The sequence below is a fragment of the Opisthocomus hoazin genome, chromosome 5, assembly GCF_030867145.1.
Source record: "Opisthocomus hoazin isolate bOpiHoa1 chromosome 5, bOpiHoa1.hap1, whole genome shotgun sequence".
Taxonomy (NCBI): Eukaryota; Metazoa; Chordata; class Aves; order Opisthocomiformes; family Opisthocomidae; genus Opisthocomus; species Opisthocomus hoazin.
In genome coordinates, this window is record NC_134418.1 from 14,771,552 (window position 1) to 14,785,595 (window position 14,044).

The 14,044-nt window shown below is 47.0% G+C and overlaps 2 protein-coding genes across 8 annotated transcripts in view; one reads left to right on the plus strand and one right to left on the minus strand.

Moving 5' to 3' along the window:
* Positions 1 to 9,538, minus strand: part of EVC (EvC ciliary complex subunit 1) — a 58,126-nt gene extending 48,588 nt beyond the window's left edge. For 4 of the 5 annotated variants that reach the window (XM_075420518.1, XM_075420519.1, XM_075420517.1 and 1 more), the window contains exons 1-4: positions 9,144 to 9,538; positions 4,235 to 4,345; positions 1,429 to 1,512; positions 667 to 899 (exon numbers count right to left, since the gene is read on the minus strand). In XM_075420518.1, coding sequence (XP_075276633.1) covers positions 667 to 899; positions 1,429 to 1,512; positions 4,235 to 4,345; positions 9,144 to 9,314 — 599 coding nt within the window. In that variant the 5' untranslated portion in view covers positions 9,315 to 9,538. The remainder of the gene's footprint in view (positions 1 to 666; positions 900 to 1,428; positions 1,513 to 4,234; positions 4,346 to 9,143) is intronic. The other variant, XM_075420520.1, reaches the window with a different exon arrangement.
* Positions 9,261 to 14,044, plus strand: part of EVC2 (EvC ciliary complex subunit 2) — an 83,791-nt gene continuing 79,007 nt past the window's right edge. The window contains exons 1-2 of one of the 3 annotated variants that reach the window (XM_075420513.1): positions 9,261 to 9,659; positions 12,398 to 12,452. In XM_075420513.1, the coding sequence (XP_075276628.1) occupies positions 9,477 to 9,659; positions 12,398 to 12,452 (238 nt within the window). In that variant the 5' untranslated portion in view covers positions 9,261 to 9,476. Of the gene's footprint in view, positions 9,660 to 12,238; positions 12,453 to 14,044 lie in introns of those variants that run through there. The other 2 variants (XM_075420514.1, XM_075420515.1) reach the window with 2 other exon arrangements.

Sequence of the window (14,044 nt, forward strand, 5' to 3'; positions counted from 1 at the left end):
ATTCTTCACTGCTAGTATCCTACCCAGCCCCCATACTGACATAAATATGATTTTGTTTATTCTTGCCAATGAGACTATAGACACGTATGTATTCACCTAGGGGTATCTCGCTGTTTTGCAGCTGAAACAAAATCAGAGCTGATAATCTGCTTTGATTAGCTCCACCTGTTCAACACTGGAGTCTCTGAGTTTTCTGAGCAGTCTCTGAACAGTTTTCCCACAATATGACACGAGTTGTTCCCTTTAAAATGGAGAGAACAGACCACTGCCACTTGCTGTTCTCAAGACACCTGTTGTGTGACTTGAGCTGTACTCTGCAGAGGACTCCATCGCCAGCCAAGCACACCACCACATGTGTGAACCCAGCATACGAGCCAAAACAAAGGAATCTCCTTAACATAATGGTGATATACCTCTTACAAGACTGCCTTCGCCAAAGTTCTGATTCCCAGAATTGCATAAAGAACAAGCTGACTTTCAACACACAACACGATGCATTTCTTCAGTCTCCCTAACCATTTTCTAGGGTTATAAGCAGACAGTCCTGTATTTATGTGGTGAATGTACGTGTCCAAGCTCGGCCTCTGATTTACAGCAGAGCTTTAGTGATCGTCCTGTGGGGCACGCTAGGCAATGCCCAAACATGAGGCCAGGCTTACTGCTCACCTCTCACATGTTAGCACTTCAGGGAAGCTGGTCACCTTGAGGAAGGCTTGAGCCTGATATCTGTCATCGCTTGCTGTGGAATGTATTGTCGTGGAGGAACTGCAGTCCTCCTTGTCTCCCTGGCTCAGGGATCCCAGGCTGCCTGAGGTAGATGCCTCCATGACCTGATTAGGCAGAACCGTCTGCTTTGGATTCTCATGCAAAGATGGATTGGATGAGCCATCTGCCAAAGGCTACAGTCAAAGAAAATTTACAAGCTCAATTAATACAACACAATAAGGAATAAATATCTCATCAATTTGCAGTGTTTGCTTTCAAGCAAAAAATCAAACAATATACACAGCAAAAGTGTTTCCACATGAATTAGGATTCATTATACTGACAGGTTACTGCATTGGCCAGAAAAGCATTCTTCTGTTGGGGTTATCTGCTTGATGCCTGTTTTCGTACTGAAGGGCAGACTCTTATGGGGTTTTTCTTATCTCTTCTTGGACAGAACAAACTTCCATTAATGGCAACGGGAAGAAAAGGTCTCTTGCCTACAGTGAAAATTGCCTGGACACCATGTAAAGCACTGCAGGTTTCGGGTGGAGCTGAAAGGGGCTGATGCCTTACAGAATAAGCCCTGAGTCAACAGACTATAAACAAAGAAAGATCCCTGTTAAGCAGATTGGCAGTAAGTTTTCTCCCACTATTTGACTCTGCAATTTACTCTGACACAGCATGACTGTCAATTTTTACAAGTAGAATCTAAAACCTTACCCTAAATTTCTGATTGATGGGATAGATCACTTTTGCCTTTAGTGCAAACGCTGTGACGTTACTGTTCAGAGGAGACTCACTTTCCTGCATGGAAAAGAACAGAAAACCATTTGGGAACAGCAGTACACCTGATGGTTGTTCACTGTAAGCATAGCATGCCCCTTTTGGTTACACAACTTAGAAATCCTATTGATAACTAAGTGTTTATTGTCCATTTCTGCTATAGCAGAAGTCTTCTCGTAAGACTCATTCAGAGTATGGCACCCAGAAAAGAGAACTCTGTCATTACCACTGATCCAAACTGTTTTTACTTCTGCACGGGAAAATGGGCAATAGCTTGTATTCACACGTTGTTTTCATTTTGGTTTCCCCCCCCGCTTCCCCACTTCAGCAGCAGCTAAAGATTTCACATGACAGACTGAAATTATCTTAATAATAGAAACTACTAAAGGATAAACTCCACAGATATCATCTTGTCTATAAACTCTGACTTTCAACTTAAATAAAGAAACAATAGATTAAACAAAACTAGTCATCGTTTTTTCCAGTAAGAACTTCTACAGTATAACCCTTACCTATAATCTAGAGAAAATACCAACATTCTTCCAAAGAACTCTTTATAGATAATGCATTCTTTTCATAGAATCTGCTATATCATGTAATCTGACTTTCTGCTCCTCCTCTTCCTAGGCACTGATTTATGCACTGGAACAATGGGATAATCAGCTTTGTTTTGTGAGGTTATGTATGGATTAATAAAAGGTTGGCTATAAGCAACAGATAGAATGTTTAAATCCAAGCTTTAGGAGATTTCCTATTGCAACATTTTGGTTTTGTCATATGAAATGAAAGAATCTGATTTGTCAAAGCACAATTTTCCTTATATAGATTTTTCTAGGAAGTATCAAAGCACCAATAGAGTCTAAAAACAGAGATGGGAGAAGAGCAAACTATGTCATTTCTAAGACTCTTTTATCATTGCACCTTTTCATCTCCATTTCACTTATTTCCAGAAGTAATTTTTGGATTTACTGATAAAGTTAAAAGCGTGGGGTCAGCGCGTAAAACACTTGCGCATACTGAGCAATCCCACCACTGTAGTACATACTCAGAATCCGACAGAGCCACTACTCTGCAATGGCTGGAGGCAGAGCAGCTCCTGTCCAAAGCCATAGAGCCATACTGCAGTGTGCTAGAACTAACACATCCTGCTTCTCAGTGGGCATGAGTAATACGCAGTTGTTATTAATACTGTAATTACAGTATTACTGCAATGTGGAAGGACTCAGAACGAATATGCCTGTATTTCTGAAGCCCTCGAACCTAAATAAAAGCATTTTCCATCTATGCTTCTTCATGAACTGTCAATTTGATGCTAGTAACAGCAAAAGCCTCTGGTAATTGGAACAAATGAATATAAAAAAAATACGTAACCTCAGTAGTTGGAGAAATATATGGGATAAAGTCCTTTCAAATAACAAAGTTGTTTCTTACAGTGTTATAAATGAGCTAAGGTGTTTGGGAAATGAATATAGTTGTGAACGACCACCTTTAAAAGACTATGATCCCATTTCCACAGGACTGGTAATACGGATGAAGTTATACCATGGCGGATTTACACTCCAAAAGAAAAATTAATTCATGCTTACTTGTTATGCTGTACTTCAACTCAAACAAAATGATCAACCATTGTTTGTCACCATTCCTGATCACAAAACTGAAATGGAGATTGATTACCTGTCAGGTTTTAAATAGTAAAATGTTTCCAATTATGTCTATCTTCTCTGCGTCTTGAAACCCATTCTCGTTACAAGCACCAGACTGGATGGCTTTAACTGACACTTTCTGCACATACGTAATTTATGCATAATAGACTGAATAAATTAGCTGAACTGTACTTTTTTTTAAATCTGCAGGTTAACCCACAACCTTCAGCTTCACCAAGAGCAGTCAAATCACTTTGGGTGAAAGGCAGAGATCTAGCAACTACATGGTAGGACTGGTTCTCAAGTTAAGATTATCACAAAAAATAAAAAAGTCACTTGAATTTTTGATTGAGGGTGGGTTAAGTTTATACTTTCTCCTACTTTTCTTTCCAAATTGTTTCTTTTATTGTCCTTGAATTCCAGCTCACCACACTGGTGTTTCACTACTTGTGGTCATTTCATCTCTGCACTGTATGTTCAGCTGGTACCTGATGGGAGAACTTCCTATGTGAGAAAGCCACTGAAGATGCTGCTGTTCACACAATCACACTCATTTTACTTTATTTATTCTTTCTGCCTGCACTGATCTCAGTCCAACTAAGAGCTGGAACTTCTAAGGAGGCTCTAGAAAAAAAGTATTTGTTCCAGATTGGACCTGATGAGGGAACTTTATTATTGTCAAAATTTCTAATAAATCTCCTTCTCTTGAATCCACTATCAACTATCAGCTCTGATTTCAATACTTAAGAATTTTTTCTTATGACAATAGTGCTAACGTTTCCCATCAGCCTTTTGAAATTAAGGACACTGTAGAGACAAAAACCACAGAAGCCTCTGTCCAAAGAGAACTCCGCTTCTTGATTAAAATACCCAAGAAGAGTGCCCTGGAGAAATGGAATTCATAAGGGGAATGAGTGCCTGAAATGGTTGCATCCATAAGCAGCCATCAACTCTCACTCTCCTTCCTATGCTTTTTCTGAGCACTTTTTAAGGGCTCATTTCCAAACTCAATAAAATTAAGACAGTTTGGACCAGGCCCTGAACGTGCTAATTGCCACATCCAGCAAAATGGCCATTCACCAACAAGAGCTCAGCTTTACCTCCAGTACCATTTCCTCTTTTGATGTATAGGGTTCTGCTTCACTTCTTGTGAGCGTGCACTCTTTTTCATCAGAGTTGAAGCTTTCCATAAGTCTCTGTGAATCATCCTTCTGAAATTCCAAGGGAAAACAGATAAAATACAACACTGAGATCACGCAGATTCACTGGACACATCTTTGACAACAGCCTGGCTACACTCATGTCGCCATCCTGAAAATAATTTCAGTACCAGCTGAAAATGGTAAATTTGGTAAAATATGACCAGAAAATGAATGAGAATTGTACATATTCAGGAAGCATTTTTTCAAACTAATGAACTTTATGTATTTGTCAGTCCAGAAGCAGAATTTTAACCTGAAAATTCGTAAAAGACTGTAAATGTGTCAAACCAATCCATCAGCCCTCAAAACGCCTTACTACAGACCAGGGAGTCGAGCTCTCAGTCTTGGTTCAAACTTCTCAGTTCATGCAAGTTAACTAAAATTGTCTATAGTTGCCTGTAGTTAAGAGAACACCAGCATTTTTGCTCCCCTGCTACGAGAAAAACTTCCTAAAGTTTTATGTGTGGGAAAGTTCCTGTCAGGAATAAAGCGCCATCAGAAAACGTTCACCATCTTCCTCCCCCAAAAGCAGCCCCTACCATTGGCATTCACTTCCCTAACAAACACACCGAGCCGCTGGTACAGACACAGACCGTGCGGCAACAAAACCTTCTGCTGCTCATGGGCTTCCCTGTGCACTAGACAGACCAAAAAATAATACTAATGTTGGTCAATGCATCCAAGCACAGCATTGCAAGGAGTTTTTTTAGTGGAGGAAAAGATGGCAGCCACCCTACCTTGACTACTTCTAAAATTATTTTTCAGGTTTTCATTCCAGTAACTGATTTTGATGTAGTCTAACGTTATGGCTGCAGCCACTATGCACGTAACTGTCTTATGGAAAGATTCTCCTTGAATTCTGTGGCCACTTGGTATATAAAGTAGACCATTTTCTCAGAATATTAAGAACTGCGCAGCCTTTGAATACATTTCACTCCTTATGACTTGTCTCTATTATTTGTCTGATTAGATGCTCAGCAATACAGATCATATTCTCAGATTAGGCTCCAAGATGCGGTGAACTGCAGATGCTGGCTCCTAAAAATCTACTAAAGACAAAAGAGCAGCTACAAGTCTCTCCCGGCAATCGTATCACTTATTTGTCCCAAACCAGAAATTCACAAAATTTGAGTCATTGGGACTTGTGGAAGTAGGTATATTGGATTCCCCACTGTACCTCACACTGTAGCCACTCCAAAACAAGAATTTGCTTTTCTTGTCTTATTTTTCTGACTGTTCATATTCATCCAGTATCCATTTTCACTCCTATATATCTCTATATGTTTGTACCTATATTATATATTATATAAATTATTTATATTACTTATTTATATATATCATTATAATTTTAAAAGTATTTGAATTTTTCCATGATTCATTTCCTTCCTGTTAACATTTCTAATCTCATGGCCTTCCTCTCCATTTGCTTTTGTCCTTTGCTATTTTTGCAACTGAAGTGCTACTGAGGTCCCCTTTTCATAGAATCATAGAATCATAGAAAGTTTTGGGTTGGAAGGGACCCCTAGAGGTCATCTAGTCCAACCCCCCTGCAGCTAGAAGGGACACCACTAACTAGACCAGGTTGCTCAGAGCCCTGTCCAACCTGGTCTTGAATGTTTCTAGGGATGGGGCCTCCACTACCTCTCTGGGCAACCCGTTCCATGTTTCACCACCCTCATTGTAAAGAAGTTCTTCCTTATATCCAGCCTAAACCTACCCTGTTTTAGTTTAAAACCATTACCCCTCGTCCTGTCACTGCTGTCTCTACTAAAAAGACTGTCCCCATCTTTCCTATAGGCTCCCTTTAAGTACTGAAAGGCTGCAATCAGGTCTCCCCGCAGCCTTCTCTTCTCCAGGCTGAACAAGCCCAACTCTCTCAGCCTGTCCTCATAGGAGAGGTGCTCCAGCCCTCGGATCATTTTTGTAGCCCTCCTTTGGACCCGCTCCAACAGTTCCATGTCCTTCTTGTGCTGAGGGCTCCAGAGCTGAACGCAGTACTCCAGGTGAGGTCTCACCAGAGCAGAGTAGAGGGGCAGAATCACCTCTCTCGACCTGCTGGCCACGCTTCTCTTGATGCAGCCCAGGACACGGTTGGCCCTCTGGGCTGCCAGCGCACATTGCCGACTCATGTCCAGCCTTTCGTCTATCAGTACCCCCAAGTCCCTCTCAGCAGGGCTGCTCTCGATCCTTTCATCCCCCAGCCTGTATTGATATCGGGGATTACCCCGACCCAGGTGGAGGACCTTGCACTTGTCCTTGTTGAACCTCATGAGGTTCACACAGGCCCACCTCTCCAGCTTGTCCAGGTCCCTCTGGATGGCATCCCATCCTTCTGATGTCTCAACCGTACCACTCAGCTTGGTGTCATCTGCAAATTTGCTGAGGGTACACTCGATGTCGCTGTCCATGTCATTGATAAATATATTGAACAGCACCGGTCCCAGTATGGACCCCTGAGGGACTCCACTCGTCACTGGTCTCCATCCGGACATTGAGCCATTGAACACTACCCTTTGGCTGCGACCATCCAACCAATTCCTTATCCACCAGACAGTCCACCCATCAAATCCATGGTTCTCCAATTTAGAGAGAAGGATGTTGTGGGGGACCGTGTCAAAGGCTTTACAAAAATCCAGATAGATGACATCCATTAGTTTTCCCTTGTCCACCAATGCTTTTAGAGCATTAAGAAGTTGAATCAAACTAAGTTTAACTGTAATTAGTGCAACACTTCATCAAGCTAATCTACCAGAACACCATAATAAGACAAGCTCCAGTCCAAAGGGCGACAAGAGCCCCCAGGCAATGCTGTAACTCTAACAGGAGAATATTATCGATAGAAATGTATTACAGTACACTACGTAGTCTGAAGTTACCTTGGTAAAGGTTTCTTAAAACCATCCCAGTGCATCCTATGCACAGATCATCAAACTAACAAGGCACTTAACTGCATGCGTCGAAGTCCCACAGATTCAGGCTGAGATCTACAGAATAGTGACTAATTGCGGCTGAGCAACACACGCCCGTGGCCTATCGCGGTGCCTATGGCTGCTTCGGACTCCAGGTACTTGCCCTGCTCCCGCCACAAGGATAACAGCTGCTTGGGAAGGAACGTGGCATACTGAGGTAAAGTAATCCCTGCTTTTACTTTGGATACAGAAGGCTGTAATACGTGCAGTTCAGCACCTGCTATACACACAACAGGCTTGCTCCACAGCATCGGTGGGGCAGACAGTGCAGATAACCAACAGGCATGGACAGGCTAAGGTAGCCCTGTTCGATTCGGGGAATCAGACCCATAGGATATAACCTGCCCACCCTGCAACGTGCTCTGTACGTGCCAGCAGGCAGTTTATTCTTCTTTCGAAACAAACACCACTGCTTTTACAGCAGCAGCATTGATTTTAATGGCATTTAAACACCTCAATGCATCTGAAAACCTGGGCCAGAGAGAACTAACAGCTTCTATTCCCTATTGACACAAATGACATAAAGGATAAAACTGTACGTGGCTATATTTGAGCTAGTAGCAGCAGTACAATAAAGATACCACCTATTAAGGCAGGGAAAACGAGCAATAGAACCAGAGAGGCTTGCACTCGCGCAGGATGTATTGATCCAGCATTTGAAGCGCCTCCATTACCAGGCTAGAGCACGGCTTCAAACAGAGTTTCAAACCTCCTACTTCAAAGCAGTTGGGAGCAAGATGATTTTTCTCTCCTGTCATGTTTAATGACGATCAACACAAGCAGACAGGCACATGCAGCAGAGCTGTTATAGCTGAAAAAAGGTGTGGTTAAAACCCAAGCCAAACCAGACCCCCCACTACAGGTCTGGAACCTCCCAGCTGTGCCAGTGCCAAGCCTTGCTACATCCAGTCAATCCAGCACAACTCGGGACTAAATGCAGTGGGAGAAAGCAGCAGAATTCAATAACAATTCTCAGACAATATATCTGCCCGGCAGCGGTTCTGCGGGTATGCGTCAGCTCTGCAATTCTGCAGTCCAAACAAACACTCTGCGCAACAGAGAGAGACGAACCATCCACCACAGTCCTTGAAAGAGCGAGGCTGGTGTGTTGCTAACAAAATCACCCGCTTTAGAAACCCCTGTTAGTTTTGCATCAAGCAAACTGTCAGCTGTGTTCTGCCTCCTTTATTTCCCGGGTATGTACGTGTGTACCCTCAGTGCAAAGTTATCGCCGTGGGTTAGTACTAACGCAGTCTGCTTGCGCTGTTCGTAAAACAAACTCTGGAACAAAGTTCGTAAAATGCTTCGGAAATCAGACTGCACTTAACGGTTTAGGATGGGAATCGGTGTTTACTTCCAATCATCTCACCAAGCTTCTGCAAGCCAGGTCCATCTTCCATTACCCCGCAAGAGCCGCACAGGCTCGCACCAGACGCGAGGGCTGAGAGGCACCCAGCGCCTCACCGGTGCCAAAGCCGCAGGGCAGCAGGGCCACACTCGGAACGCGCCAACACTTAAATCGGCCTCGCCCCGCGGTCGGCCTGGCTGCTCCGGTACATTTTTAAGCCGACACAGTAGCAGCCTTTCCAGCGCAGGTGTGCCAGGAATGAGGCGGCTGCCCGCCCACCACCGACCGGCACACCCTCCCCGCCACCGAGGACACCGGCCCGCTCCGGGGCTCCCCCGGCCCCGGCCGCCCCGCGCAGCGGGCAGGGCCGAGCCGGCGGCACCTCCCGGGCCCGCCGCCGCTTACAGACCAGCCGCGGCCTCTTCCAGCCGCTCACCCCGAGCCAGGCCCGGGCCGGGAAGGCCGGCTGCCCGTCCCCGGCCCCGCGTACCTCTCTCCGCCGGCGCGGCCCGAGCGCGCAGCGGCAGAGCAGTGCGGCGGCGGCGGCACCCAGCAGCAGCCCCAGCAGCACGGCGGGGGCCAGCAGAGCGGGCAGCGCCTGCAGCGAGCGCGCCCAGAACTGCAGCCCCACCGCCCGCAGGCAGTCCCCGGCCGCCGCCATCGCGCCCGGCCCGCCGAGAGGAGAGGGGGGAGGAGAGGCCCCTCAGCCGACCGCCCCCGTCGCGGTGGGAGGAGACCGATGGCGGATGGATGCGGCGGCTGAGGCCCGGCCGGGCTCGGGGGCAGTGGCTGGGAAGTCTCCGCGGAGGGGCCGCCGGCCGCCATGCAGCCGCTGCTGGCCGGGCTGCTGCTAGCGCTGCTCCCCGGCGGGGCCTCCGCGCCCGCTCAGCCCCTCAGAGCGGCCGCCTGGCGCGCTCGGGCCGGGGGCCGCCCTCCGCCGAGCCCCGCGGAGGGGGCCGGGGCGCCGGGCCCGCCCCGGGGGCCCCGCGGTCGGACGGCGGCTGGGGTAAGGCGTGGTGCCCGCGGCGCGGGTGGCGGCTCAGCCCCTCGGCGGGGCGGGTCCGTGGGCCCGGGGAGGCTGACGGTCGGCGGAGGAGAGGCCCTGTCTGAGGGCGCGGCGGGCCGGCGGGAGGAGCGGTGGCCCGGCAGAGCTGCGGGGGCTGCCCCGGCGCCTGGGCCGGGCCCGCGGCCCGAGGAGCTGCCGAGGGTGGGCGCCGTGCGGCCGCTGCAACGGGCCGGTCCGGTCCCTGGCCTGGCCGTTTGGTGGCTGTTTGTCTGGTGACAGCACCCTGGCCCGCCGGGAGTGCTGGGAGCCGGTTCGGATGCGGCTGTAATTTTTCGTTCTTTGTCTGCCTGTCTGTCAGGCTGTATCAGAATGTGTCAGCGTGGCTTTCTTGTACCTGAGACTGTGAGGCAAGGCGTGGAGGGAGGCCTGAATGATAAGTTTCTGGTGTGATTACAAGCAGGCTGGTCAGCAGGGAGTAACATTGCAGGGAAAAAAACCAACAAAACCCACCTTATTTTTCCACCGAAAAATAAATTAATGTAAAACTTAGGAAAATACCTGCTGGCAGTGTTACTGCATTAAATGAGTTACTTCTGAAGTGTGATGTGAGGGCTGGCTGGCAGGCAGTGGGCAGCCTCTTTGCCAGCATGGAGCCCCTCGTGATGCCGCTGGTGTTACGGCTGCACTCTGCGGTGGGGTGGAAGAGCTGTGCCAGATACCCAGACTGTGCTTCCCAGTGCAGACTACTGAGAATGGAATGTCAGATAAGGCTGAAGAAAAAACAAGGGCTGCTGTAAGGTCATTTGCAGTTGACACACATGGGCGTTCGAGCACCGTGGATGTTTGTGCACGAGCCGTTGTAAAACCACAGATGAATGAATGCCTGGAGTGTGGAAATCAGGAGGCATTTGTACACTAATTTCCTAGGGAGCAGGGCATAAAGCATGTTAGCTAGCAAGCCACATTTTCAGCGTGCCTTTATGCATTCTTAGACCACTGTCTTGTCTACTTGTATTACAGGCTCATTTACAAAGGACTGTTGACATTTAACATTCACATTAATGTATATGCTGATGCAATGCAGAAGAGTAATTTTTGAGATTTATGTTTAGAAACATGATTTATTTTAACAGTTGATGTAGTAGGCCATCCTTTTGGTGTTTTATAGTTTCATGAGTGCTTTACGCTAGTGTCGTTACATCTCTTTAGTGTACTGGTACACATTCCCTTAACACAGATAGGGCTCTAGACCGCTTTAGGAATACCTGGCAAAGGTTAATTCACTTTTAACATGAGATTTCTGTTGCTGCATATTCATACGTATATATGGCAAATACATACACAGATATCTCTCTCTTCACCAGACAATTTTTTGTTTAAGTTTTCACTGGAGTTTCCTGTTCTCTTTCTGTGTGCTTGAGATACTTGGCTACTCAAAATTCAGCATCATATAGATTATTTAACTAATGAGGAGAAATTAGTGACGGAATTACAGAATGTTGACATAACTCAGCTTGTTTACAGGAATTCTGGAGTGCAGGAAGAGCTGTACAACGAGGTATTGGGAGATTTGCAAGCAGCCCCCAGTAAAGAGCTCAGTTCCTAGGGTCTTCCAGTGTCCCCAGGCTACTCAGAGTGTGGTCGATGTTACCTCTTGTGTTTGTTTCTCTGTCCACCTCCCATCCCATATGTACTCATTTTTCAGAGCGATATCAACTTAAAACCCAGGGCTCCTGGTGCATCCAAATTTCTGTGTTTTTTCTGCATTTTCTGTTTTTTTCGAGGGAAAGTGCCCTATCTGAAGTGAGAATGATTATTGCTAGAGCTGTAACTTTAGTTAACCTTCTGTGAAAATCGAAGTGATGGCTTCCCTGAGCAGGCAAAGAAGAAAATTGTCCCTAAGTTGCTGTACTGTAACAGTGGTGTTGACAGAAGTTGGTACTTAACACTACTCACATGCAGTGCTTGGGAGAAAACAGAAACAGCAAGTGCAGGTCACGTCATTCAGTGGACTGAGAAGATCACTATTAATCAGCCGGCATTCCTAATCCTGTATTATCTCCCACAAGGAATCATTTTTATTAAATGAAAACTAGCTTATGTGACTTGACCAAAACGCTGGGCATTAAGAGTCATTAAAAACACTGGTTTCTTTTACTGACGTTTTAGAGCTGTGATTGCAGGACCAATCTCTGTGGTCTGGGCGCAGGCAGGAGGCTGTCACAGATTGCCTCGTAAACTGCGGTTTTTAGCCTGTGGTCCCAGTGAAAGGCTCCGTATAATGCTCCGAGGGAAAATTTAGTGTGATGTCAGTAGACTTGATCATCCAATATGGACATATTCCTGCTGAGTCCTAGTGATTGGATTTTCCAATGACCTCAGTTCTGCCTTTGAAAATGGCAAGAAAAATTACATTACAAGAACAAACTAATACCTCGTAGCAAGCCCTTCTACTGTGCTGCTGCACAAAGACGCAGCCTGATATTAAGTGTAAGCACAGTTTGAGCCCCTAGCGTGCATAGCCATGCTGGGAGACATCAGGGCCTCATACTGCTTGACAAGCTGTGGGAGACCTCTAGAGCCGTGTTGTATCTCTTCTCTAATTTTGGGAAACTCAAGGCTTTGTGGAGCAGGGTTCTGTCTAATTGTGAAGCATAAATTCAGTGTAAGAGTTCAGTATTAAGACATTTATGAAAACGGTTCCTTTTGATAATTGCTCTTTTCTTTGTTAACTGTAGGTTATTAAAGATAATCTCTGGCTTCAGAGACAGACAGGATGTCTAGGAATGACAGGTATGTAACTGTTTTCTCTCTCTTTTCAGCGCTGTCGGGGTCCCAGGACCCTGAGTACATGGCTGCACCGGTGGGCAGGGGACTGGAGCTGTGCCCCAGTTTTACCTGCCCCCTGATTTCAGAAAGGGAGGAAGGGGAGGGAGAAAAAATGAAGCAGTCTGTTTCAAGAAGCATCTCATCAGGGCTGTTACCTGAGGTGTGGTCCCAACAAACACTATCTAAATGGTTCCCAGAGTAGTACTGGGCCTTGCTCAACACCCTCAGTCTGCAAGCGGAGCTAGAGCTGGAGCACCCATGCATGCCTGTGGACACGTGCCTGCAGCGCTGTGGGAGCCGGCTGCCATCGGTGTGTCTGTCTGGGAGCACAGCACTGTGGAGGGGTGGGGTGCGGAAGCACTTGTGGTGTCCCACTGCCGTCAGTGGGACTTGATCCTGGGCCACGGAGCAGTGCTTGCTCAGGAGTTAGGGACAAGGGTACTCTAGGCTCCCTAAAAGCTCATCTAGAGTGGAACTGCTGTGAGAATACCTTAGTTCGTACCCTGCTCTGAATCATGTTCACGAGGAGCCCTCTTTCCTCATTAGTTGTAATGACATAGTACGGGGAGCACCCTCTGATGCCCAGCATTCAGTGTTGTGGAAAGCCCGTATTACTTAAAGCTGATTAAGACCTTGTTCCTTTTCCAATGTTAACTTAAGCTCTGTGTATTTGCTGACACTGTTGCAATACCTACTCTTGAGGCTATATTCAAAGACACCTGCAATTACAATAACTATGATACTTTGTCCTAGACCAACTTGTTAAAGGCTCGTTGACAAATGCAAGGTCCTCCACCTGGGTCGGGGTAATCCCCGGTATCAATACAGGCTGGGGGATGAAAGGATCGAGAGCAGCTCTGCTGAGAGGGACTTGGGGGTACTGATAGACGAAAGGCTGGACACGAGCCGGCAATGTGCGCTGGCAGCCCAGAGGGCCAACCGTGTCCTGGGCTGCATCAAGAGAAGCGTGGCCAGCAGGTCGAGAGAGGTGATTCTGCCCCTCTACTCTGCTCTGGTGAGACCTCACCTGGAGTACTGCGTTCAGCTCTGGAGCCCTCAGCACAAGAAAGACACGGAACTGTTGGAGTGGGTCCAAAGGAGGGCTACAAAAATGATCCGAGGGCTGGAGCACCTCTCCTATGAGGACAGGCTGAGAGAGTTGGGCTTGTTCAGCCTGGAGAAGAGAAGGCTGCGGGGAGACCTGATTGCAGCCTTTCAGTACTTAAAGGGAGCCTATAGGAAAGATGGGGACAATCTTTTCAGTAGAGACAGCAGTGACAGGACGAGGGGTAATGGTTTTAAACTAAAACAGGGTAGGTTTAGGCTGGATATAAGGAAGAACTTCTTTACAATGAGGGTGGTGAAACACTGGAACGGGTTGCCCAGAGAGGTAGTGGAGGCCCCATCCCTAGAAACATTCAAGACCAGGCTGGACAGGGCTCTGAGCAACCTGATCTAGTTAGCGGTGTCCCTGCTCGCTGCAGGGGGTTGGACTAGATGACCTCTAGGGGTCCCTTCCAACCCAAAACTTTCTATGATTCTATGACATAGGGGAT